Source organism: Felis catus, chromosome B3 (genome assembly GCF_018350175.1).
Source record: "Felis catus isolate Fca126 chromosome B3, F.catus_Fca126_mat1.0, whole genome shotgun sequence".
NCBI classification, from domain to species: Eukaryota; Metazoa; Chordata; class Mammalia; order Carnivora; family Felidae; genus Felis; species Felis catus.
The window spans coordinates 145,214,215-145,239,425 of record NC_058373.1 but is presented as its reverse complement, the minus strand read 5'-3'; the positions used below and the strand labels follow the sequence as shown (position 1 = coordinate 145,239,425).

At 62.4% G+C, this 25,211-nt stretch overlaps 3 protein-coding genes across 14 annotated transcripts in view; 1 reads left to right on the top strand and 2 right to left on the bottom strand.

Annotated features, from left to right (window-relative positions):
* Window positions 1-324: 324 nt before the first annotated feature.
* ZFYVE21 (zinc finger FYVE-type containing 21) lies at window positions 325-12,735 on the bottom strand. 2 transcript variants are annotated; one of them, XM_003988014.6, is made up of 8 exons: window positions 12,541-12,735; window positions 5,136-5,186; window positions 4,592-4,760; window positions 3,810-3,885; window positions 3,636-3,727; window positions 3,005-3,058; window positions 1,112-1,254; window positions 325-952 (listed from the first exon to the last, which is right to left on the bottom strand). In XM_003988014.6, the coding sequence occupies exons 1-8, from the start codon at window positions 12,676-12,678 to the stop codon at window positions 917-919; spliced, it is 759 nt and encodes a 252-aa protein (XP_003988063.1). In that variant the 5' UTR covers window positions 12,679-12,735; the 3' UTR covers window positions 325-916. The 2 variants fall into 2 exon arrangements, with proteins under 2 accessions (XP_003988063.1, XP_003988062.1); XM_003988013.6 differs by lacking the exon at window positions 3,005-3,058 and having other exon boundaries at window positions 12,541-12,734.
* A 236-nt stretch (window positions 12,736-12,971) lies between these two features.
* Window positions 12,972-24,322, top strand: XRCC3 (X-ray repair cross complementing 3). Of its 4 annotated transcripts, none has more exons than XM_045060594.1 (9): window positions 12,972-13,073; window positions 13,782-13,897; window positions 16,277-16,484; window positions 18,181-18,318; window positions 18,641-18,853; window positions 20,604-20,758; window positions 22,868-23,080; window positions 23,242-23,288; window positions 23,383-24,322. In XM_045060594.1, the coding sequence occupies exons 3-9, from the start codon at window positions 16,430-16,432 to the stop codon at window positions 23,612-23,614; spliced, it is 1,053 nt and encodes a 350-aa protein (XP_044916529.1). In that variant the 5' UTR covers window positions 12,972-13,073; window positions 13,782-13,897; window positions 16,277-16,429; the 3' UTR covers window positions 23,615-24,322. The 4 variants fall into 4 exon arrangements, with proteins under 4 accessions (XP_044916529.1, XP_044916528.1, XP_006933213.2 ...); XM_045060593.1 differs by lacking the exon at window positions 12,972-13,073 and adding an exon at window positions 13,080-13,284; XM_006933151.5 differs by lacking the exon at window positions 12,972-13,073 and adding an exon at window positions 13,097-13,284 and having other exon boundaries at window positions 13,701-13,897.
* The window catches only part of KLC1 (kinesin light chain 1), a 51,478-nt gene continuing 47,843 nt past the window's right edge, over window positions 21,577-25,211 (bottom strand). For all 8 annotated transcript variants that reach the window (XM_019833681.3, XM_045060586.1, XM_045060590.1 and 5 more), the window contains 2 exons: window positions 22,315-22,387; window positions 21,577-21,996 (listed from right to left, as the gene is read on the bottom strand). In XM_019833681.3, the coding sequence (XP_019689240.1) occupies window positions 22,352-22,387 (36 nt within the window). In that variant the 3' untranslated portion in view covers window positions 21,577-21,996; window positions 22,315-22,351. The remainder of the gene's footprint in view (window positions 21,997-22,314; window positions 22,388-25,211) is intronic.

The window sequence follows — 25,211 nt, the reverse complement described above, 5'->3', positions numbered from 1 at the left end:
AGAATGATGGAAATGTTTTTTTCTCTCATTAAAATCCAGGCCCTTAGGCTTTATTTTCCATGTATGAGTCCTGTGTATAATTCACGTATAAAAATGTGTAGCCAGGCACCTGTAAGCAGCGATTGTACACAGTGTGCTGATGAAAAGCGAGCGCCCGTGGGGCAGCCTCTGCTGCTGGAAGCCACCGCCGCAGAGGCCGTGTAAACGTGCACAATAAACCGCTGTCTCCCACCGGCGGCTGCGAGTCTTGTGTTTTGGACCCAGAGCGGAGCTGTGGCGCGAGAGCTCGGGTTTTCTGGACACAGTGAGGCGAGGGCCGATCTGTTAGTTTCAAAATAAGTTTTAATCATAAGCTTTATATACAAATTGTTGTACAATTATTTTTAATAAAGGGAAATAGTAAGTGAAAATACAAAAAGCAAAGCTGGCTTCTCCCCCTCAGTGAAGTGTCAAAGGTTTGTTCGTAGCCCAGATTAGTGATGCGGTAAGTGGAGAGTCTATAAAACGGGCTCAGGGAGACTGTAAACCGACGCACTAGAAACCAGGATCCCAAACAGATCGGGCCCGACTTCCCACTGCCCAAATCATTACTCTGCAAGAGTGAACACTGAGGGGCCAGAACCTTCTAGCAAACCTGGGCACCCATAAAAACATGGTTGAAGTTACGCTAAAAATAGTTCAGCAGTAGTGAGTAGTGTAGCTGAGTCTCTCCCACCTCCAATTAAGTATCAACAGGATAGTGCACAAACTCTAAAGCACGAAGCTGTTCAGAGTGTTAACGAGCTGTGCATATCGCACTAGGATCTGTTTCTCCAAACGCTCGACTTGCGTTTCCCAGCACGTGTGGGGTTAGTTGCCTGTGTGTGCAGAGCTGGCTCCACGGTCCCCTGCTGACGGTCGTCCCGCATGGAGTCACTCACTGGTCCCTCGACTCGTAGAGGAGCTTGGTGGCCTATGACGTGACGAAAGAAGTGTGACCAGTCCCGTGCCCAGCTGCTACGGGCTCCCCCCACCCCCACCGGGCCAGCAGGGCTTCCTCTGGGAGAGGTGGGCCCGTACCTAAAGAAGGGCCCCGCCTCCCGAGCCCTGCCCGCCGCAGCCCACCGGGTACCTTGTGCATGGCCGCCAGCCATGCCGTCGACTGCCTCCTGCTGGCGTGTGCGTCCTCCCCGGCCGTCAGCTTCAGCTGCGTCAGGCCCTCCGCCCCCGGTGCTGCAAACCGCAGGGACAGGCCTGTGGCCCGTGCGTTGCCTCCTGGAGAAGGGAGACGAGGTAAGGCCCGCGGGGACCCCGGGATCCCACGTGCCCTTGTGGTGGAGGCCAGGGTGCCTCCTTCCCACCCCGCGTGCTGGTGCGGGGGTCCCAGGGGCACCGGTGGACGTCTGGAAGATGACCCCAAATTCACAGGATGGGAAAGGAACCGAGTCGCCTGGCCCTCCAGGGCCCAGGAGAAACCACATCACTGAGCCGAGAGAAAACCCACAGTGCCACCCGGTCCCACGTGGGGACTCCTGTGGTCAGGAAACCCAGCCAGGGCTGGCTCCACGCCAGTACTGATCCCGCTGGCCGTCACTCCCGCCTCAGAGCCATCCTGCTGTTGAGAGCTCGCGTACAGGCTGAGGGACCAGCGGGGACCAGCACCAGAGAGGTGCTGACACCTACCCTGCCGTGTGAGCCCCTGCAGAGATGCAGTGAGGGGACCGGCCTCTGCAGGCCGCACCTGGCTGTTTCCACAACCAGCCGCTCAAGGACGGGTGGCTCTCACGGCCTCGACCACAGAACGGTCCCGTGGGGACCCAGCGTCACCGTGAAACCCGTCTACGGCTTTTCTCCTCCGCTTCAACATGCAAACTCCATTTCTGAGCAGGACTCCACCTTGTGGAAGATTCCTTCTAGCAGACACTGATCTCTGAGTCAAAACCAAGGGCCCACCTCTCCCCTGGGGTCCATGGACTGCAGATGACCCCCGCGGACAATTAGAGGCCTGACCATCCCTGCGTGTGGACAGGCTGGTTCCTGATGGGACCCCTTGGCTCTGCCCACCCCCTGCTTCTCTAAGTAAGGTTTAATCGGCACAGCCACGGCCACGTTCCTGTGTCATCTCTAGTTGCTTCTGCACTTTGCGAGGATCCAGGCAGCCGGCAAAGCTAAGAACACGCACCGCCTGGCTCTCCACAGGCCGGCAGGCAGCCCCTTCGGCCACCGTCACCTCAGGCAATTGTGCCCCCGCCAGCCCCAGGGAAGACAAGGTTCTACGGTTTTAAAGGTTCTAGAAAACTTCTGGCACAGCGGGGTTCGTTGCACCCCCAGAGTTTCCAGAAGGGGGCGTGTGGCGCCAGAAGCCCCCGGGCCCTGCCCAGGGAGACCATGCACCAGGCCAGCCGGGATGTAGCCTTCTCCCTGGCCCAGGAGGGGCCGGGATGAGGTGGCCTTCCTAGCGGGAGGCAGGCACAGGAACACCCCCGCTGACCCCCAGCTTCTCTGGGCCCTGCCCTCCGTACCGGGGGTCTTCGACGCCCACCCTGCCACCGGCAAGCGGCCTGGAATCCCTGAGCACACCGTGCGGAGGGCACAGAGGCGGCGGAGCGCTGGCCTGGCCCTGTGACCTCGGCATCGGCATCCAGGAGCTCAGGCCGAAGTGCGGAGCTGGCTGGGAAGGGGCGGGATGGCCCTGTGACCTCGGCATCGGCATCCAGGAGCTCAGGCCGAAGTGCGGAGCTGGCTGGGAAGGGGCGGGAGGGCGCCGGCCGTGCCCCGCTGCCCCTGCGCTCGGCCGGCTTAGGGCCGGTAGATGCAACCCTAAACCCCCTTAGGGCTGAGAAACCCAGCAAACCAAATCCATCTCTACCCCCGATGTTTCCATTCATGCTTTATATACCCGCGTCTTGGGCCCAACCCCCTTTCAAATGGACCAACAGAAGTGACTGTGCACTTCAGGGGCGTGGCCTGGGCTGGACTGCCCGGTGGCAGCAGCAGGGCCGGAGGAGGGTAGCAGGTGGCTGACCTTCAGAGGCGGGCTGGCTCCCCAGGAGGCTGGTGTAAGTGTGAGTGTCTTTTTCTACATCAAGAAGGCGGGCAGGCAGGAGAGGAGAACAACCAAGAGCCAATCAGAAAACAGAAAGCAAGAAGGATTAAGTCACGTGGGTTTTTGTCAGCACGGAATGCAAACTCTCTTCCCGTGGAAAAACAGCCAGAAGCGTAGAAGTTCAGGTGGAAAGATCCAGAATGGGCTGAACGTTCTGGAAGCTCACCAAGGAAATGGAAAGGAATCTCGTCCCCACGGGTGCCTGACAGGAGCAGGAAGTGCCGGTTCCCAATCAGCCACCACGCCACACCCTTCTGAGCACACGGATGACGCCGCTGCACTGGGAACGTCATCCTTGGTTTGAGGCCAACGATAAATGGTACCAAAGAGCTTGTATGTGACACGCTCAGGCACATTCTCCTGAATTCGCTATCTTACACGTTAAGCCCCATTCACCTGGCAAGTTCCTAAAACCACGTACTAAATCCAAGCCCCTAGAGGACGACGGGCTGGCTCCTCAGAGACCCTGCCGACAGACTCCGTCCTCGAGGCCCCCCTGTGTCATCCCCAAAGTCGCCCGCGCCGGCACCAGACTTCCTGCCGCACTCACCTCCGGGCGGAAAGCCTTCCGTGAGGATCTGCACAGTCGAAATGTGCGCAATGTCAATCTCGTGGCGGCTGTCCCCATCCAGAAGCAAGTACCTAGGAAAAAGGGTGTCCGCACCACGTTACCCCGGGGCCGATGTGACAAGGCTGTCCGTGCCCAGCAGCCTCTGCCTCTCACCTCTGGTTGTTGGAGAGACGACAAACCATGGTTTCTGGCTTCTCAGAGTTTCCAAAAGTTACGAGAAAAGTAGCTCCTTAGGATACAAAAACAAACGTGAGAACACAACGAGCCCCTCCACCCCTCACCGCCCCCCGGCCCGGCAAGGCCAGCTCCCGGGGAGGCGCGCACACGGGACGAGATGAGACCAAGTGAGTCAACAGCGGTGGCTGTGCCCGCAGGTCCCCGAGGTGAGGCGGCAAGGCCATGACGGAGGAGATGCTGCAGTTTTGTAAAGCACAGGGCGCTGCTATCGGGAGAGGTTCTGCGCACCCTCCATGCTGCCGGCAACGTCCCGTCCTTCCCCACAAGGCACCCACACGCTCCCAGGGGAGCCAGGGCGGCACCGGAACGGGACAGAAGGTGCACAGAACTGGCCCGGAAGGATCGCGGGACAGGTGGCAGGAGGGAGAAACACGGTGGGGGGGTCGGCCTTCAGAGGCTCCTGGGGAGGGAGATCCACAGTCCGTGGAGCACCTCCTCTGATGCCACCCACGTCACAGGGCCCCGTGTCCGCACACGCTCCACCCTGGCCCAGGGCCCCACACCCGATGGCTGTCCCAAGCCCTGCGGAGTCAGGCTGCCACTTTAGGCCGCATTCCTATTTCCGTAGAGCAGAGGCGGCTCAATCCTTCCATGGGAAGCCGGGGGCGGGGGGGGGGGGGGGGGGAGGGGGGGGGACAGCACTCTTCCAGGTCGCACGCCAGACGGACACCCAGGACCCGGCGACGACCCGAGCTTACCACTCAGGAGCACCTTGAGCTGCTTGTCGTAGAACTCCGCCTCCTTGTGCGACACCAGGGCGCACTCGGCGCACTGCCGCACAGGGTCCACGAAACACATGCGCCGCAGCGGCACCTTCTGGCCACAACACTTGTCACAGAAGCACTTCCCACACCGGCGACAGTGGTGCTGCGGGCGCAGGGGTGGTGCTGAGGGGACACAGGACTGCCCCCCGCGCCCCCCCATCCCTCGGGACCACCCGTCTATACACGCGGCCCCGTGCTGGTCTTCACCACTGGAAGGAGGAGCTGCCAAGGGCGCCGCGCACACGGCAGGGCGCCCTGTGTCCCGTGTCCTGCGGCCCACCTGCCAGGACGCCCCACCTCTTCAGAGGACGACACCCCTTTGAGGGCAAGACCCGCGGGTGTGGCGGCGCCCAGCTGGTGGCACGGGCATGGGTCACCGTCTGCTGTTCTCAGGCAGCCCCCAGGACACTGAGGTGCGTCGGCCGCCCCCCAAGGGGCTCAATGCCGGCCTGGCCCCCACCCGACGGCCTCAGCTCACCTTTCTGGTCAGGAAGTCAAACTTCGCGTCACACTGCATGCACCTCGGGCACTAGGAGGGAAGGAGCGTCAGGACCCAGCTCGGGGTGCTGCTGGGAGAGCCGCCCTCCCGCCCTGCAGCTGGGGGGGTGACGCGTCGCAGGCACAGGTGGGCTCCGGGTCCCACAGGCCAGGGACAGGGCATGAGCTCGGGGGGCATCTCGGGGACGCCAGGGGCAGCGGTCAGAGCCCGAACGGCCACGCTAGGGCAGTCACCTAAGGACCCCCAGTTCTGGTGCCGGAACCACGGGTCGGTGTCCCGGAAGGACCACGTGATTCCACGGCTGGAACTAACGGGAAGCAGCCCCGACACGCGAGCATCGCTTTCTAGGTGAAGTAGGTGACGTGGCGGCCGAGCAGGGGGGGAGGCCCCCACGAGGGACGCCTCGAGTCCCTCAGTGACACGGCCACACCTGCATCGGGACAAGGCTGAAGCGGGATGTGGATGGTGCGGGTCGGATATGGGTTAAAGGCGGTCACCGCCAGGCCCCGGAAATGCCCCCAAATGCTCCTGGGAGTAAGGGAAGCAGAGGGAACTGGCAGCTGGGCTCCGGGGGACAGGTGTCCAGGCCCCGCAGCGCCCGGGAGGGCAGGGACCACAGCGCTGCGCTGCGGGGGAGGCCTCCCTCACCCCAGCACGCAGGGAACAGACTGAGTGCAGCGGCCGTGCGACCGGCACTGAAGACAAGGGACTCCAAATGGCCACATCGTCACCAAAGGGACGAGCTCGGGTTTCTTCTCTAACACAAGCCAAGAGTCGCTCCAGACCTGCCGCGGGCCATCCTGCCACTGACGACGCTCAGCTTCCCCCCCCCCCCCCCCCCCCCGCCAGGAGGAGGGCTTCTGATCACAGGACAGCCAGACTGCACGTGACCTGGGGCAAACCTGTCAGTCCTGCCCAGCTGGGGCCGTCCCCCAGTGTCCTTCCCTCGTCCCCACCCACCACCTTCTCTCCGCTCAGCCAGGGGCACGCTCATCCCGCAGGGCAGCAGGGGCAAGCACCAGCCCACGCCTCCCACCGGGTGACCTCTCCCCTGGCTCCGTGTGTCTCCTGTGGGCCTCGGCCTCCTCCAGGCAGCCGTAGGCCGGAGCACGCGAGTCGGGCAAGCGAGTAGCTCTGAAGGGATTCGAGACAGAGCCGAGTGCCCGTGAACCTGTGTTGGTCCAGAGCAGAGGCCAGGGGTGCTGGGACCCCGCAATGCTCCTGGAAGGGACCTCAGACCCACAGCCACGCTGGGCCTTGGCACGTGTCCTCCCACGGCGGGCACCCTTTTCAGACACCACCCTGCAGCCAGACGGGCTCCATCTGGCCGCTGCCCCTGCACTGGGAGCGGGGTCTAAGCTTTTCGAGATCGTGTGACTAACACTTTCTTGTTACTCCGTTGCTCCTAAGCTGCTTTCTGGACTTGGATACAGGGCTTGGCCCACCTTGGCCTTCCAGAATCATCTACAGAATCCCCACCGGCTTTGAGTGTGAGCTGGATACTCACTGCCCTGCCGCCGCCCCTCCCTTTTGTGAGTTCTGGAACTCGGGCCTTGGAAGCATGGCAGGGCCCCAGCCTCTGTATGACCCCCGCAGGGCCAGCCACAGAATCCACTGGAAAAAGCCAACAGCGAGGGTGTGACTGGTGAGGCCCAGCAGCCCGGAAAGCCTGCCTCACTCCGCGGGAAGGCTCTAGCGCCTCCTGGGGTCTCCGGTGGCGGCCCCTCTCTTGCTCCCTCTCCAGCAACGCTAACAAAGACGGTCTCACGCTTACTGTAGGGCTTGTGTGTTTGGGTACGTCGAAAGACCAATTTTCATCTTATTTTGTTTTTATTTGAGAGAGAGGGGCAGGGAGGGGGAGAGAATCTCCAGCAGGCTCCACCCTCAGCACAGAGCCCGACGCAGGGCTCAGTCCCACGACCCCGAGATCGTGACCTGAGCCCAAATCCAGAGTCGGACGCTCAACCGGCTGAGCCACCCAGGCGCCCCAAGACCAACCTGTAAACGTAAGGCGACAGCCAGGACGTAAAATGTGCTTAACAACGTAAGCGACGTAGGATTTTATTACTGTAAATAAGCAGTAAGTGATTCAGAAAACGGGCGGATCTTCAAGACAAGGTAACTTTCTGATTACGTAACAGAAGAGAGCCTTCTAAAATTCTCAACAGAGCAATTTAACACGAAGAGAATGGGAAGAAAAAAAAAAGGCAGAAGCGAGAGTAAAAATACGGCCAAAGAACTGCTATGGTGTCTGATGAACGAACTGCACCAGGAGGGAACAGAAACCACACGCGCGAGCCGGGTGCCAGCGGCCGCGGGCCTGGAACCAGGGCGAGGGCGGCCACAGCCCAGACTCGGGCGGCCAGCCCCCCTTACCCACCCTACCGAGCCTGAGACCCGCCCCCCCCCCCCCCCCGCCCCAGCACCACCGCAGGGCGGGAGGGGCGGGACCAGCAGGGAGGACGAGTGGGGGCAGGGCCCACCAGGAGGGTCCTGCACAAGCGCGCGCACACCGACCCGTCTGCCGCGTGAGCCTCTGGCCAGATGACAGATGCCTCCGCTAGGGTCGCTGGGGGAGGCTCCAGCCTCTGGGGGGGGGGGCGGGGGCCCCCACGCTCACCCCGCAGGCAGGCCTGGCTGACAGCGGGGCGGGAAGCTGGTGGCAAGGAGGCACCACGGAGGAGGGCGACAGGGGCAGGGGCAGGGGGAGCGCTCCTCCGTGAACTTTCCAGCTCCGCACAGCGCACACCCCCCCCCCCCGGCCCCCGACTCCGTGCTGGTTCGGAGGGGGGAGCCCACGGGGGACCCGCGCCCGCGGATGTGGAAGTTGAGACGAGAGGGAGGCAGGTGCCACAAGGTCAGCTTCCTGGTGGACGCGCGCGGGGTGGAGCTCGAGAAGAGGCCGAGCCCGGGTCACAGAAGGGCCTCGGGGAGCAGAGAGCGGTCTGCCACCGGACCCTCGCGCAAGGGGCCCCCAGAGGTGCCCCGGGCAGCTGCAGGACCAGCACTGGCCCCGAGGGTCTCCCCTCAAAGTCTAAATAGTTGGAAGAGGGGGGCCTGGATGGCTCAGGTGGCTGAGCCTCTGACTCTGGACTTTGGCCCAAGTCGTATCAAGGGAGCGTGAGCCGGAGCCCCGCACGGGGGGCGGAGCCTGCTTGGGACAATTTCTCCCTCTCTCTGCCCCTTCCCCACACACGCTCTCGCTCTCTCTCAAAAACAATTTTTTTTTGGTGGAAAACAGAATTTAGAGAGTTTAAAGGAATGTCAAAAACAAAGCCACTGTAACAAAAGAGCTTGGGGACACCTGCCCGTCCTCCCTGGGGGCCCACCCGCTCCCACAGAGCCCCCCTGCTGGCTGGAGCCAGGCCCTCGACACTCCCTGTCTTAGGTTTCTCAGACACAAACAAATCCGGAAAATAAGTTTTCACGATATATGCACAGGGGACGCCTGGGTGGCTCAGACGGTTGAGTGCTGCCTTCGGCTCAGGTCGTGATCTTGTAGTGTGTGAGTTCGAGCACAGATCAGCGCAGATCCTTCAGATCCTGTCTCCCTCCCCCTGCTCCTCCCACCAGCTCCGAAAAAAAATAAACAAAAAAATATTTTTAAACAAATAAAAAAAACCCAATATATGTATTAATGTATCTTTATTGAAAGATAATCCTTTCTAAAGAATAAGAGAATTACTCCTAAAATATTAAATGACTCATCTCAAAGATTTAACTCCGTCATGAGTGAGGGAACCAGTAAACTGTTAAAAAACCAGCTCAAAAGACACACAGGAGGTCCTGGGGAGGGGACGAATGTGACAGTGGACGCGAAACAGCTGGCATCGCAGGAGACATGTGTTCCTCTTGGGACAGGGCCCGCCTGTGTCTCCCCACCCAGACCCCCATCACCGGGGGCTCTGAGCCAGCGGCGGACGCAGCGCCCCAGACACGAGCCCGCCCCGGGAGCAAGTGCTGGGCCTGCCCGGCGCCCCCCCAACATCAGAGGCTTCTACGCAGCCACAGGGCCCAGCACCCCCATGCGCTAGGTGGTGTGCCCCCCGCCTCGCGGTCCCCGAGGCGGGTGAAAGCCCCCGCCTGTCCTGTGCCTGGCAAGTGTCTGCAGAGGACCCCCTGGCCGTGTGACCTCGATGACTCACAGTTGCCCCCAACCACCTGTGACAAGGCTGCACATGGACCCCAAATCCCCATTCCTCACCCCATTCTCGACCGGCTGCCCTGTCTGTCCAGACTCGTCGGTCGGAACAAATGCCCATTCACCTCGCTTGCTCAAACCTGAGTCACGCTTCTCTCCTTCCTTCAGGCCCACGGATGAAATCCCACCCTCAACCCGTGTGCGACAGGCTGACCTGGGGTGCCGCAACCCCCGATCGCAGGTCACAGGTCACACGATCCGCGCCCCCTCGCTGAGTGGACGCCTCCCCTTCCCACCTGCTCTCATCCAGTTGGGTCCTGGGTCCCTCCCCGCACAGAGCAAGCCCTTGCCAGGCCGGAGACACCGGCAGATCCCCCGGGTTCGGGGTCTCCCTCCGGCAGCAGCTCCTCCCCCTGCCTAGAACAGTCTCTCCCAACTTGGGATTTGGTTTTGATCTGACACCCGTGCTCTCCTTCCCACTTCTGTGACCACAGAGTATCCACGTGTCAAAATGACGGCCCCGAGCTGCCGGCATCGCTGATTATACCCAGCGCGGAAGATGGAAGAAAGAGGGGTGCAAAACTACAGGGCTTTTACGGATAAAACAGTATCTCACGGCCTCGTGCCCAGAGAGCCCACCCCCAGGCTTCCTCCTCCCCGAAGCCACTAGGGAGCCACGGACTGTGCATCCTCGGGGACCAGCAACTGTTATTTCCGGGGCAGGAGGCCAGCTGGGAGGCTGGGAGCTATAGCTGGCTCAGAGCAGGCGCACGCACACACACGCACACACACACACCCCAAATTGTCAGCACTCTCAAGGGACGTCCCTGCAGGCCCACGCGACCAGCCTGGTGCAGGGTCAGGCACCTAGTAAGTACACAACAGACGTGGAACGGGCTGGCCTCAGAGTGACCCGATGGAAAGCGGGGCCGAGATGAGACACGAAGGACCATCCACAGATAGGTCAGCAACGCTAATTGGCAAACAACCGGAAGTGGGTGGAGGCTGAGGGTCTATGGGTCACCCTCCTGCCACGTTCTACCTACTTCCCTTCACCCACTCCAAACCACCCAGACCCACCTGCCTCTCACTACCGGTATCCCCAACACCCGAGTCTCCCCCCTGCACACGAGGGTCCTGGTGTCCCACACGCACTGAACAGGCAAGGGGCAGCTGGGAGCCAGGCTAGTGGCAGGGGATCTGCCCCACCCCCTTCCCCCGGAGCTTCCAGAACCCCAGACTGTTTCTTTTCCTCCAGAACACTCGCTGTGCTAACCTCTGGCCTCTTGGACCAGGCCCCAGTAGGCTTCAAATCCGCTTCCTTTTCGAAGCTCACGGCGGTCCACCCTCCCGTCCCTCCTCCCCCAGGCTCCCTGGAAGGCCTCCAGGGCTCCTCAGGTCACAAGTAAGAATTCCCACAAGCAGGGGGCAGGGGGGCTCTGAGGGGCACCTGCTACCCTTTCTTTCTAGGTGGAAAGGAGCCCCCCCCCCCAACAGAGAGACAGACTCAAATAGATCAGGCCAACTCTGCTCGCTTCCTGCTGTTCAACTCAGGCCCGAAAACACAGGCACTTTTCCAGGAAACACCCCTGGGCACGGGAAGAGGGCATACGGAGCTATAGCTGTCACCCCAGTGTGCAGAGGTGGGGGCAGGGGAACCGTGCCTGGGTCCAGACACCCTTCTGGGACTCCTTGCAGACGCCCACCGAGTCCGGTGGGGCAAAGTTCGGCAGGCGGTCAATCGGGCAGAGTCTCTCCAGACTCCTGGGGGGGCGGGCGGGGCACTCCCCGACCACCCTCGATCTGGCCACAGATTAAGTGCCAGAGGTTCACGGCCTCCCTCCCCACTGCGGGAGTGCGCGGTTCCCTTCCGTGTGCACGACCTTTCACCCGCCCGTCCCCACCACGCTCCCTGCGATTCCCACTTCCCCAACCACAGTAACACGTATCAGCCCCAGTAACCCAGGAAGGAACTCGGTGACACGGACACATTCAGGAGAAAGACACACATTCCTTTATCTCTGACTTTCCACAGCAAAAACCGGGGAGCCCAAGTGGGGAAGGTACGCGCTGTCAGCTCAGAGAGTACCAACACCAAGGGTAAAAGCGCGCAAAATAAAGAGCACAAACAGGGCAACAGGGGAGGGGAGGGAAGGGCCCGGGGAGCACGCGACACTGGGGAGGGCGGGGGCGGCGGCGGGCAGGGCAAGAGGGCGGGGAGGGCAGGAGGGCGGGGGCGGGGGCGGGGGCGGCGGCCGCTGGGCCTCTCCTCGCCGCCGCCCTGCCCCGCCGCCCCTCCCCAGCTCGGGCGGGCCTGCCTCGCCTCGGACACCTGATTTCACTCCGGTGCCGACAGCCTGCAGCCCGTAACTACCGTTCTGGGGGAGGAAGGCGTCTCAGGACGCAGGGGCGCTTGTCACTTAAAGCGACTCAACCATCACGGCGCGCTGACTTCTTTAGGACGGACGGATCTACAGGAACGCACGGGGTTCCTCCCCGTGGCCTCCCGGAGCTGAGAGCTGCTGGCTTATGGGATCGGGTCCAAACCCCCTGGCCTGCCACGCAACGGCCTTCAGAAGGGGCCGCACCCACCCCGCCCACAGGGACAGCGCGGGGCCTCCCCACCCCTCACCCCTGCAAGCAGGTGCGGTGCCCGCCAGGACGCCCTCCTTACTGTCCACCTGCAACCTCCCACTCAAAGCCAGCCCTCCGCTCGCACCGCGCGGCACCCCCCCCCAACCCGGAGCGCGCCGCCTTCTAAGGAGGCGGGGGGCCTCTCCACCCCCCACCACGGGGCAGGGGCAGCGACGGCGTCTCAGGGGCCCCAGCTGAGCAGCTCATCCAATGGAAGTGGAATTCCCACGTGACCTCGCAGGTGGGCCGAGACCCGGACAGAGCAGGAGGGGCGGTCCTTGCGGGACGCACCTGAGTGGGGAGTGGGCGAGCCTGGACGCCCCGAGAGGGAACCAGGCAGAGGGCACTGTGCCCAAGGCCCCGGGAGGGCTGGAGCGCGGTCACCGGGAACCCGGGGTACCGACGACGGCCGTGGGGGGCCCCGGAAGGGCAGCAGGAGCCAGACGAAGCGCTTCGCGGGCCCGGGTCGGGGCACCAGGGAGGCACGGCGGGCCTGGGGCGCGGACCGGGTAGCCTTAGCCTCGGAAAGGGATCCTGGGCGCGGACGGGGGTCTCGGGCGAACAGGGCGCGGACGGGGGGCGGGAAGCCGGCGGGCGGTGGCGACCTACCTCCTTATCCGGGACCCACTGCGGCTCCTCCAGGCCGAAGGGGCTGCCAAAGGCGCGGTGCTCGGGCACCATGCGCAGGCCGCTGGGGGAGCGCACCAGCTTCTTGGCGTCGCGGCGCGCGGCCACCTCGGAGGACATGACGCCGCCACAGCGTTCGCCCGAGGCCCGGGCCCTCGCCCCGTCAGGAGCCCCGCCCCGCCCGCGTGGATGACAACGGCCGCGTCCAATCGCCACGCCCGTCCGGGAGAGCGGGCCAATCGGTACCCGGGACCCGCCCCAACGCTGAGCTGTTCAATCCACGCAGTGGCACCTCCCCGGCCACTCCGCGGCCCGACACCAATCGGCAGTGAGGGCCCGCCCAGGCACGCCCCGCCCCCCTCGGGAGGATGGAGACTTTGGATTGGCCAGTTAGTCTGCGTCCTATGCTGCTTCCTCTCTCATTGGCGAATCCAAGCAGGGGCGCCCGGCTCTCATTGGAAGAGGAGGTTGTAGGGGGCGGGGCAGTGCGAAGAGGCGAGCGGAGCGCGCGCGGGGTGAGAGTGGCTGGCCGTGGGGCGCGCGGCGCGGGGGCGCGGGTCGTCCGCACCGTCGAAGCCCGCGGGCGGGCGGAGGGGACAGCCGAAGCCGGGGTCCTGGCGGTGGGAAGGAAGGTGGGTTCGGAAGCCGGGGTGCGGGGGCCGCAGAGGCCTGCCCTCGGGGCTGTCACCCGTGGGGACCAGAGCAGGCCGCCGCGCTGGGTGAAAGGTGAGCGAGGACTGCATGAAGTCGGGGTGTGCAGGGGTGTGCAGGGGTGGGGGAGGGCGGGGTCATGGTGGGTCTGCGGGACCCCCGGTGTGGAGGAGCCGCTGGGGGGAACGGGACAAGATGGTTCAGGGGCTGGGAAGGGAAGGGGCTCTCAAAGGAGGAAGAGGGTTTTGAGAAGGGACGAGGGCCCAAGTGTCCAGGCCAGGCTGCTCTGGAGAAACCACCGTGGTGCCCAGGCACGGCCCCCAAGTCACCGGGGGGCGTTCCCTGCCGGGAGGGCTCATCACCCCCTCCGGGGAGGGGAAGCCAGAAAAGATGCCCAGTCTGGAGCGAGAGCCGGCTGCTCCCACCCGGGGAGGCACCCCGCAGGCAGGAGAGCGGGGAGACTGAGCAGCTCCTGTGGGATTTGTTAACAGGCGGGTCAAGAACTTGGAACAAACAGCCGGGACCTGCATCCCACTTGCTGACTGTATGACCTTGGCTTGTCCGTTTCCTAGTCAGCCACACCGAGGTGGGAACACTGCTGTTGCGAGGCTTGAGTTCGTGTTGTGCGAGGCGCCTGGAACAGTCCTGGGAACGGACTGTGTGTCTGATAACTGTCTGCACTCCTCTGGTGAGTTTGGGGCATCAGTGGGGCCGCCTGTATTCAGCTTTGAACTTGCGAGAGACACGGGCTTTGGTTCTGTTCTGTGGGAGATTCGGGCAGCCCTCTCTGTGGGGGCGCCGTGCCCTGCCCTCTTTTGTAAGTCCGCCAAAGCTACTGGAAACCTGAGTCTTGCTGCCCGGGAGTGCAGGTGGGCCGGTGGGCCAGTCTGTCTGTAGCTGGAACTTTCCATCCCTGGGAGGGGCAGGGGTGGGGTGGGGTTGGCAGTCGGGGTCCTCAGGCCTCCGCCCAAGGGGCCCTGAAGCAGGAGAGTGTGATTCCCCCTGGGAAGGCTCAGGGCTTCCCTCTGGCGGGACCTGAGTTGCTTGAAAGTCATATTCGATTCTACTGGTTCCCACAAACGTTGGGTTCTCTCCTACAGCTCTGACCCCCTCGCCCGGCGGCATGGCATGTTAACTGTCCCCTTAAACAGGAACTTAACGTTAATGCTCCGGGAAGCTGCTTCATCTGTCCGGGCCCGCTGTGGGCGTGCTCCGTGCCCAGGCCTCTCCCTTGCTGGAGGAGCGCGGGCCTGGAGGATGGCTGGCTCACGCCCCTGCCTCTAGGGAGGTGGGGGGACAGGGCACCCACCTGGGCCTGTCTGTCCAGCTCCCGGTCAGTGTCTGGTTTACGCAGGTGCTCCACCAGTGGCCACTCTGCTTCCGGATGCCCCGTTCCCCCACCACATAGGTTCGAGGCGCTGTGGTCACCTGCCTTGATATCCTGCCCTGTGTCTAGTGGCTGGTCAGAATCTGAGTTTAGTATCCAGGCACGTCCCTCTCCTGGCCATTCATCTTCACAGTCCAGACCCCAGTCCAGCCTGTTGGCCGCGTGTGTCACGTCAAGGCCTTCCCTCCCCCAGGCACGCCCCAGGGCCTTTCCACAGTCTGGGGGTGGGGGGGACACGCACCGTCTCTGGAATTTGGAAACAACAGACTTGGTATCTTGTCCAGGCGTTCTCTTGTCCTGGAGGAGGTTTTGGGTGGTGCCTCCCTGGGTCCCCTCTTCCCGCTGTTGTCTTCAGGGCTCCCAGAGGTGCTCTCCCCACCAAGCCAGGAAGGCACACCGTGGGTCCTTTGGCAACTTACTACTTGTCCTGGAGATGTTTTTTTTCTTGCTTACCTGCTTTCTGTCTTCAGGAACCAAACGTCACACACATCACCAGCCCACTAGAACCTTCCATATGCTCAGGGCACCTTCGGAGCTCGTCACCGTCCTCACCTCCTCTCGCTGTGTGTGGCTGGCACTGGGGCCCTGCGTTCAGGCACCTCTGGCGGTGACCCCGCTGTCCTCCAATTTGCAGTCCTGGTGCCCGTTGGGGGCCGCGGGGGAGCCGGGGCTGCGTGTGTCCTCCCCGGCCTCGGCATGTTTCCTGTCAGCCCTGGCCTGGGAGCTCCTGCTCACGCCTGAGCGTCAGGCTCCTGTGCTGTCAGTTCTGGGTGTTTTGGATTTCTCCCTGCCACACCGGTTTCCCTGACGGGCCTGTGAACGTGACCGTGCAGGTGACCTGCCTCTCGAAGCTCCAAAATCAACCCAATGTTGTCCAAATCAGTAACACTCTAAGCGCTGCAAGGGGAGGCGACCTCCGACCTTCCCCCCGGCTGAGGCCTTGCTGGTGGACCTGGGCCCTGGGTTCAGCCTGAGTGGCTGCCGGCCTTGGTGTTCCCACACGCCCCGCTGCCTCCTCACCCTTGCTGATCTAGGAGGCCAACATGGAAACGTGGCTTGCTAGAGAGTGTCTGGGTGACCCTGGGCTGAGTAGGGCGACCAGCGAGGGTCGGGCTGGGCTCCAGTCCCCACGGCACTTAGTGCGCGGTCTGGGCCTCGGGAGGGCTGCTGGCCAGGAGAGGGGCGGGGCCGGCCACACGGTCTCCGCTGTTCTCTGCCGAAACAGCTGGGTGGTTGTGGAGGTTCCCGCTTGAAAACGTCTCGCAGGATTCAGAAGTCACTTTTTCCATTCTTTCCAAATTCCCGCGGGGACACATTTCTGCGGAATGCAGAAGACGCTTCATTCGTGTGAGCCCAATGAGCAGGGTCCCTGTCTGCGTCGTCCTCACCCCAGAGGTGGGCCAGGCAGGGTGCTCACCTGTGTACCAGGTCTCCGGGCCGGGACTCCGGGTTGAAGCACATGCTCATTTCTAACACTTTCTGCAGGGGACGGAACGGGGACTGCCTTGCGCTGCCCCGGCCTTTAGAGTGGGGGTGGCCGGGGGACATCCCTTCAGCCGCATCACTGTGCGGATCGAGTCTTGGTTTCTGAGGTACCAAATGGTTCCTCTAAGCCAGGTGTCGCCTTAGACTTACTTCAGTGGTTTTCCTGGTGCAGTGAAGTCTCTCCTCCAACCTCAGGGCTGACGGTGAACCCGTCCCAAAGGAGACTGCGTACCCAAGCCGCTGTCACCCCGCGGTGCTCTGCTCCTGGGGGGTTTGCACTGACAACGAGCCCATCGGCGTTTGTGTCCCTGGGAGATTATCCGTGGTCGCAGTCAACCTGTTGAAGAAATGGATTTGGATCAGTTGGACCTGAATCCCAGAATTACTACTGCGGTCAAGAAAGGTACGTTTACCGGTGTTTGTGTCGAGTAGATACGTGAAGCGTGTGGGTGGACTTGTGTGTCGTGTCCGTGAGACACAGCGAGGTTGCCGAGTCCCCCTTCCCCAAGACAGCTACTCCTGATGAGTAGCCAGTGCTGGAATGTGCTGCAGGGTCTTCAGGGGTGTGTGTGTGTGTGTGTGTGTGTGTGTGTGTGTGTGTGTGGACTTTTTTCGAGTTAAATTTTATTTTCGTCAAAGCAATACACATTTATTTTCTAAAACGTGAAACAACTACTTCCGCCACTCGGGAGTCTTCTGGCAATTTCTTTGTATTTACATCTGGACTTCTAAGAACGTGCTTACGTCGCTGAGTTAGGTTTGTCAGCGTCTGGGATCACGCACGGAGCGCCTGTGACAGGGGTGAGGGCTGGCTTCCTGGTGCACCTACTTCCCCCTCCCCCACCACAGTTGGAGCACAGTTTGGGCCGTGAGGGCTGTGACCGGGGACATCATTACTGCTGCTGAACTGCGAGGTTTTGATGGTTTCCTTTCTTATTACTTCCCCCCAAAGTTGGTAGTTGCCTCCTTTTTTCAAATTCTCTGTTTTCCGTGTACATCTCGTTGTCTTTTCCCACATCGTCCAGTATGTCAGCTACGGGTGCCTCTGTTTCAAGTGCCCAAATGGGTGAGCTGGACGGCTTCCCCGCTGTGTTTGTCTCCCGGTGCGTCCTTCCCCAGCTGCCCTGCACCAGCTGGCGTGCTGGGCCTCCCATCTCCCCCGTCTCCCGGGGCATGTGACAGGGAAGCTTGCTGATCACAAAGCGTGGAAGCCGGAGTACACGTGGGGGCGACTTGGCGATGTCTCACGTGGGGGAACAGTCTCTGGTCCTGCTCCTTCGTCCTTGGCTCTTGGCTCTTCCAGAGCCTTTCAGTCATTTTGTTGTGTTTTCCCTTTGGTCCAGTCTGTCCATCTGTCTTTTCACTGGAGCCTTCAGTGCACATGTATTTAAGGAAATTCCTGGTACGTTTGGGTCTGACTCTCTCTTTTGCTGAGCTACCTATTCTGTTGCTTTTTGTGTTGTTTTCCCTTTTTTGCCATCTGGGTCGGTTGGAAACATTTTTTAGCGCATTTTTTTCCTACTAGCTCGCAAGTAATGTACTTATCCACGCCCAACAGTAATTTATCCGCTCTCCTCCCCAAATACCAGATCTTCTGGATATGTTAACTCTGTGACCCGCCCCCCCACCCGCCTGTTGCCACTGGCATTGTAACCGCCACGCAATCTTAGCTCGGTCCCCGCCTTCCCGGCTTTCCGCTGCTGTGACGTTTGTTTGGAGCCCGGCTTGGCTTTCCTAACTGCACGGTTCTCACCCTGCCCCGGGGTCACCCTCAAGCCTTGCCTTGGTGTCGGCCTGCCTGGCCACAGAAACGCCCTTCCTTGGGACACGTTTTCAGGATGTGGCCACGGCAGGTGGCTGATGTGCTCTGGGCACCTGGGAGAGGCCCGTCCCCCTCTCGGGCCCCTTCCCTCCCCACTGCTGTCCTCACACTCTGTCCAGGGGCTCCCATGGCTTCAGGGAGTGGACGGATCTAGCCCCTGCCCGCTGGGTCCCCAGAACTGGAAGACAGTGTTCCGGAAAACACCCGTCGTCTTTGCCATGCTGCCTTGCGTTACTGTAGTCTGAACTTGTCCTGTTCTGTCTTTGTGTAATTTCAGCCAAACTGAAGTCAATAAAGGAGGTTTTGCATTTTTCTGGACCAGACCTGCAGAGACTAACCGGCCTCTCCAGCCTCGACGTGCAACACTTGCTGAGAACGGCCTCCCTGCACCTGCGGGGAAGCAGCGTCTTCACAGGTGGGCACTGGGGGTGGGTGGGGGGTGAGGAGAGGCCTCTGCTCTGCCCATGCCTGGGGAGGGATTGACGCAGGGCCACGGTCACAGCATCAGGACAGGGACACAGCAGGTGTACAGGGCAAGGGCAGGGGGACGGAAGAGATGGGACCAGGCCAGGCAGTGCGGGAAGCGGGGGTGGGTCGGCAAGCAGACCCAGAGCCCACGGGTGCCCAGAGAGCACAGCAGCTAGGAGAAGCTTCCACGCCCGCCTCCTCCCTGCCTTCTGGCTCCGAGGTCGCCTGGGCCCCCGGCACGTGGTGACCGACGCCCCCTGCGCCCCCAGCTCTGCATCTGCACCGGCAGAAGAAGAGGTTCCCCACCCAGCACCAGCGCCTGAGCCTGGGCTGCCCCGTGCTGGATGGCCTTCTCCGCGGCGGCCTGCCCCTGGACGGTGTCACCGAGCTGGCCGGTCACAGCTCCGCCGGGAAGACCCAGCTGGCCCTGCAGCTCTGCCTGACCGTGCAGTTCCCTCCGCGGCACGGAGGCCTGGAGGCCGGTGAGTGGCTGTCCCCTCAGGCGGGCAGGGGCAGAGTTGGGGGAGGCGGGGGTCCCGGCCGTGCCCAGGTCGCACTCACCGAGTCGGGGCCCGACGCCACCTCCAGGGCCATCTTCCCGGGTCCCCGTCTCTCTCCGCATGCGCCGTGGATTCCACCCGAGGGAGAGGGCAGGTCTGAGGGCCGTGGGCCCTGTAGCCTGCCCTCCGTAGGAAGTGGCCCCTGCTCCCTCGAGGACCCGGGGACAGTCTCCGTCTGGGCACAAAGTCCCCCTTAGGCACTTCTGCGCGCGCTCCCGCCGCCAGCCTGCAAACCACATGGTCCACGGGGCTGGAAACCTCGGGCAAACATTTTCCTCTTTTTCCCTTTTGGGGACGGGGCAGACAGGATCACCGAGGACAGCGGGGGCGGCCGGCCCCTGACGCGGTTTTGCGTCTGTCAAGTCTGCACAGGGCGTGCGGTGGAGGGATTTTTCCAGGCTGCCCGTGCGGGTCTCTGAGCGTTAAAAACTTCAATCCTTCTTACTAAATGTGGTGCCAGAGCAGACGGGTCGCACCTCGGTAGCTCCTCGGTAAACGTTGCACGGTTCCTCCCGAGCTCATCTGCTCGCCCGGCTTCCCGAACGGGCTGGGCCACGCGGTGGGCGGGGCATGCAGCCGGGGCCAGACCTCGCGGCCCGGTGACACACGCACGCCACTGGGACCCATGCGGGGCGCTGGCAGCAGGGGCCTCGCTCGGGGACCTCTCCTGCTTCCCCTGCGTCCCGTGAGCCCGGCCGTGGGCCGGGGCCTCTGGACCGCGCATGGGGGTTGCTCACCCGTGGCGGGCCTCTGTGTCACCCCTGCCCCTGCACCTCTGGGCGAGGGTGCAGGTGCCCGGTGCCGGGTGGACGGACTTGTCCTCGGAAGCCGGTCAGCGGACGTTTCCTGTGGCGAAATGTCTCTTTGGAGCCTTTGCCCCGGTTCGCGGTTGGGTTGCCTTCTGTGGCCGGCTTGTAGGATCCTCGTGTGATCCGGACGCGAGCCTCTCCCCAGACACGGAATTCACCGTGTTTTCTGCAGGGGTCTCCTCGTTTTCTTGTGGATTATCCTGTGATCGAGTCCAGTTTCTCTCTCTGCCTTTTCTCACTTGTGCGGTCTGTGCCACATCGGAGACCCCCTCGCCCAACCCAGAGTCCCGAACACCCACCCGCGTGCTCTCCGGAGTTTGAAAGCGTCGGCTCTGGCGTTCGATGGGTGGATGGAGTCCACGCCGGGGGTGAGGGAGGGCCTGGTCCCCGCGTCCCCGCGCCATTCACGGGGAAGACTTCTTTCTCTCACCGGACTGTCCCAGGACCTTCGTTGAAAATCAGTTGCCACAGACGTTAGGGTTCGTTTGTGACGGTCCCCAGTTCTTCCCGGCGGACCTGGGGTACGTTGGCACAGGGGAGCCAGGGCGTCACCCCAGGGTGTTCAGGTCACAGCAGCCCAGGATCACAGGAGCAGCCTCGAAAGGAGAATCTGGGAATCTGGGAAGCATGCTCCGGCAGAGCCTCTGAGGGGAATCCGAGAGCGTGTGCAGGCAGGGCATTTCCGGAAGCCCGCGGGCCCTGATGATCCCACTGGCTTCCGCTCGAGACGGGCTGGGGCAGACCCGCGGGGTGGCGTCCTGGTGGTGTCCTGACAGCCAGGGGGCGGCAAGGGAGACCAGCTCCCGTGCGGGGAAGCCCCAGGGGGGCGGGCTGACCCCCCCCGCCCCCCCGTGCCGCCCCAGGGGCCGTGTACATCTGCACCGAAGATGTCTTCCCAGACCTGCGTCTGCAGCAGCTCATCGCGGGGCAGCGGCACCTGCGGACGGACGTTCCGGGAGAGGCGATCGACAAGATGAAGTTTGGCCACCAGATCTTCATCGAGCATGTGGCCGACGTGGTGAGCGTCCTCCCTCTCTGGCCCCGAGTTCTGTGGGGAAGGTGGTCAGGTGGGCCAGTGGACAGAGCCACACACACACACACGACACCCACACCGGGCCACCACCAGCACCAGGCAGCTGGTGAGCCGCCACAGGATTCGTGACCTGAAATTCAGGCTGAACCGGTCGCCCCGCCCACGGGGAGGTGCGGAGGGAGGCCCCACACACCACCCACCATCCCCCGTCCCCCACGGGGTGTGCCCCTCAGTCCCCTCAGTAGCAGAGAGCACCTCCCTTGCCTCCTGGCCACCCGGCCACCCTGCGGTGACCATTCACTGCCCAGAGGACAGGCCGGCTGTCCCGGCGAGAGCAGTCTGTCAGGTTTGACTTCTACCCCTGACGGAGCAGAAAGTGCATCAGGGCACAGGAGGTCCCCACCTGGCTGCTCCGAGGGGGGGCGGGGGACACGTATCCGGAAGCATCAGCAGCATCCCTCCCTGCAGATGGGCAGCCGTGGGGCAGGAAGCCCCAGGGAGAGGGCTAGGAGCACAGTGGTCCTGGCAGGCAGGGGAAGCGGCCCTGTGACCTGGTCCGTGCTCAACTCCGATCATTATTTGAGGGAGGGACAAGCAATGAGTGGAAAGGGTTCAAAAGCTGAGAATAAGCCGTATAGCAGGAGTTAAAAAAAAAAGTTAAGAAAGCCTCTGCATGGGGCTGGGGGGAGCCTCTCCTGGCAGCCGGCTTCCCGAGTGCACCCCCGCACCCGCTGGGCAGGGTCCCCGGTTCCCAGGGGACCTTCCCCCACTTAAGAATCGCTATAAAAATTGCAAGTAAAGGGTAAGGCATATAAACTTTTAATTTTAAAAAAATTTACAATAGAACATATCACACACAGCTTCGGGAAGTAACACAGTAAGATTGGGCACACGGGCCCAGGCAGCCAATGCCTCTTCCTTGCACTTTCGGGACACGGGTGTCCCGGGAACTGCGGCCCAGGAGGGAGGCTGCGCCCACCCCGTCACCCTGGAGGGGCCGAGTGTGGCCATGGCTTTGCAAGCAACGCGTCCTGGTGAGCGGCGTGGCTGTTAGTAGGACAGTGTGCTGGTGGCACGGGGACACAGAAGACGAGGTTAGTGCTGCAGGCTCTCAGCTCCAGGGCCCTCCAGCCTCGGTGACCGTCCCCTGGCTGTCACAGGGCAGGCTCTGGCTGCACACGAGCAGTGTTGTCCTGGGTCCTCCAGGGCCGGGTGTGGTTTCACTGCAAGAGAAGGCAGCAGTCAGGGCCAGCGCTTTGAGGCCCACGGTGGTTTCTGAGAGCCGTTCCGAAAACCGCGCTGGGGGCACCAGGCGTCTGCCCTCCTGCCCAGTGTCGGCCTGGAGCCCGGGGCCCTGCTGTGGGGACAGGGCCTGCCCTTTGTGCACGAGCAGGGCCTCGGGGCTGCGGTCCCCGTTCCCACCTCCTGGGGGAGGGGGCCCCTGAGTCCTGGCTCCGCAGGGAGTGAGCGCAGCCCCCACCTGCCCAGGCCCCAGGTGTCCCCAGAGCTGCCTTCGGTGACAGAAAGGGGACGGGACTCACGTTAATGCTGGCGTCCTCGAGACCGCTGCTGCTGCCGTCATTTTCCACAAAAAGAGGCTCTGCCGAAGACGCCCTAGAGGTGGAAGCACAGAACTGGGTTTCATTCAGGGCGAGGAACCAGACACTTGGCTGCTCTCTGGCGGGACGGCCAGTGTGTGGTCACCTGGCACCAGGGCCTGAGGCCGCCCGGCCCCACCCGGGAGCCTGGCCAGGGCCGCTCAGGGCACCGCACTCGGGCCCCAGAGGTAGGCAGGGGTGGCCTGCCCCTGCCCCTCCCCCCCCCGCCATGGGGTGGGGCTGGGCGGGGGACAGGGCTCACCGCCACCCCTAGACCCGCCTGACCAGAGCATGGTCCCAGCGACCAGGGCGGTCGGTTATGAGCCGGCTTTCTGCTATAGCAGCACCCCAGGGGTCAGCTCCTGGCACGGGGCCAGCAAAGGATGAAGTCCCGGTCACTGGGATGGCCCACGGGGTGAGGAGTGAAACGGGAAGGCTGTGAGGGGTTCTTCAGTGCAGGGCACAGGCGCTGACCGCCAGCTCCCTTGGCCTCTAGGACGCCCTGCTGGAGTGTGTGAGTAAGAAGGTGCCCGTGCTGCTGTCGCGGGGGATGGCCCGTCTAGTGGTCATCGACTCCGTGGCGGCCCCGTTCCGTTGTGAGTTTGACGGCCTGGCCTCAATGCCCAGGGCCAGGCGTCTGCAGGCCTTGGGGGCCACCCTGCGCCGGCTGAGCAGCACGTTCCGGAGCCCCGTGCTATGCATCAACCAGGTGGGCCCGACCCTGACCCTGACCCCGACCCCCCCCCCCCCCCGGCTCAGCTTGGATTTTAGGAAGTTCAGGGGGGTGGGGGTGGAGGAGTGAGGCCACTCATGCTGGGGCGGGTGGCGGTGGGGTCCTTGCTTCAACTGACCCTGGTCTGGACCTCCCAGGTGACAGAGGCCGTGGAGGAGCGGGGCGCGGCACCCGGGCCACAAGGGTGAGCTGGGCCCAGCCCACGGGCGGGACAGTGAGGGTGGCAGTGGGTCCCCCGAGGTTTTGTCGGTAACCATTGGGCCTGTTTTCTGTCTCAGTCTCTGGGAGGAGCGGGTCTCTCCAGCCCTCGGAATGACCTGGTCCAATCAGCTCTTAATGCGGCTGATGGTCAGCCGGCGCCGCCCCACAGAGGAAGCTGTCCTCCCCCCGCCCGGCCGCCCTGACCGCACCCTGCGGGTGATCTTCGCCCCTCACCTGCCCCCCTCATCCTGTTCCTACACCGTCAGCATGGAGGGGGTCCGGGGGACTCCCGGGACCGAGGCCTGTTGACGTGGCAGCTGCAGAACGGCCGGCCAGGTCCCAAGAGACCCCGAGTCTGGCCGAGCCCTCCACACTCTGCGGGCACAGGGGACTCACGTCTTGACCCGGGACACCCATCGCTGGGACAGGGTCTGCTCCAGGGGTTGGCTGCCCCTTCTCAACGGCGGGAAGGCAGTAAGCACGGATGACCCGCCTGACGTGGCCACGCCCCCACTGCCCCCCACGCTGCCTGGCACAGCGGGCCCTGGACCCTTTCGCCATGGCCTGTTCTCTGCCGGGCACTGTCCTAAGTAATTCATCCACATTGGAGTGCGTCTCCTTCGCGGCCCCTGGGGATGGGCACAGTTACCGTCCTTGGTCTCAGGGAAACTGAGGCAGAGAACAGTGAAGTGACTTGGCCAACCTCCTGCAACTCTGTGAGCCAGACGCTGAGCCCCAGGCTGGTACCAGGAGGGCAGGGACATAACCTGACCCAGTACTAGGGTGGAGGCAGAGGTCCCCGTAACTGGGCAGACTCGCACTGTCTTGACATTTTCTAGAGCAGAAAATTTCACTTCTAATTTCCATCCCATTTCTCAGTAGTCTGGGACTCTCAGAAGGTTGAGAATGGCTGGTGTTAAGTAGGAAACCGTTCTTTTAGGGTTGGAATTTTATAAAAGAGCCTTTCTGCAAGTGCAGGGACTTTGCAAAAGGAAATAAACCATTTTATTATCGTAATTAAATACAAACAATTCCGGATGATTTTCTAGGCAAATCACACCAACAATGAGCAAACCACAGCCCCAAGACTGAATGTGCTAACGAGCCCCTCCCCAGAAGCTGCAGGCCCACTGGAGCATGAAGGGTGCAGGTGCACGGTGCCTGCCCACCACAGGCGAGGGACAGGGCTGCAGCAGGACTTTTGTCTCAGTGACAGACCGCCCTGGACCCCCTAAGGAGTTCCCTGCCCACACCCCCCACCCCCAGTGCTTGTCAGGCAGTCCTCCCAGGCTGGTGGTCCCCATGGTTACGTCCACAACACTGTAGAAGCCACGTCAGTTCCCCCCATAATAATGGGACAAATGCAAAATGACACGTCTTCATGACCGCCCCAGCCACCCGTATGACGCTTGGGAGCCCTGACGAGACGCCCACAGCTGGCTGGAGCCTCTCCTTCGATCAGTGTCATCAAGTAGCACTTGGCAATTTTCAGAAGTCTGATGGTCATGCTGTGCACTGCTCAACAGCAAGTGCAAACATACCAGAGTATAGCCTCATGTATGCACCTGCTTCCCAAGAATATTCTATGAGGTTATGACAATGAAAGAGCTGTCTATTATAAACTATTTTTAGCAATATTTATAGGTTACTGTAAACACTGAATTTCTCATCACGTGATATTCCTAGCGGCCTTCTGGTCAAACATGACCGGAATCTCTTCGAATTCCGGGAAAGAACTACCTGACTCCCTCCAGTAAACACAGAGACCCTGGGGAGAGCCGAGGGCGGACGGCCCAGCCCTCCCACAACCTCCCCCTCAGACAGACCCACAGAGCCGGCTCACGTCACTTCCTGCCTGTCCTCTGGCCGGGGACCTCTAACTCGACGGCCCGAGGCCCCCCTCGCC

What these genes read in the sequence shown, in the direction of transcription:
- XRCC3 (XM_045060594.1), top strand. Translation starts at nt 16,430, where the DNA reads ATGGATTTGGATCAGTTGGACCTGAATCCCAGAATTACTACTGCGGTC. An exon ending in TACTACTGCGGTCAAGAAAG is followed by an intron (nt 16,485 to 18,180) that starts GTACGTTTACCG and finishes GTGTAATTTCAG; the next exon opens with CCAAACTGAAGTCAATAAAG. An exon ending in TCGAGCATGTGGCCGACGTG is followed by an intron (nt 20,759 to 22,867) that starts GTGAGCGTCCTC and finishes CTTGGCCTCTAG; the next exon opens with GACGCCCTGCTGGAGTGTGT.
- ZFYVE21 (XM_003988014.6), bottom strand. Translation starts at nt 12,678, where the DNA reads ATGTCCTCCGAGGTGGCCGCGCGCCGCGACGCCAAGAAGCTGGTGCGC. An exon ending in GCTCAAGGTGCTCCTGAGTG is followed by an intron (nt 3,886 to 4,591) that starts GTAAGCTCGGGT and finishes TTGTATCCTAAG; the next exon opens with GAGCTACTTTTCTCGTAACT. An exon ending in CGTCTCTCCAACAACCAGAG is followed by an intron (nt 3,728 to 3,809) that starts GTGAGAGGCAGA and finishes CCTTTTTCCTAG; the next exon opens with GTACTTGCTTCTGGATGGGG.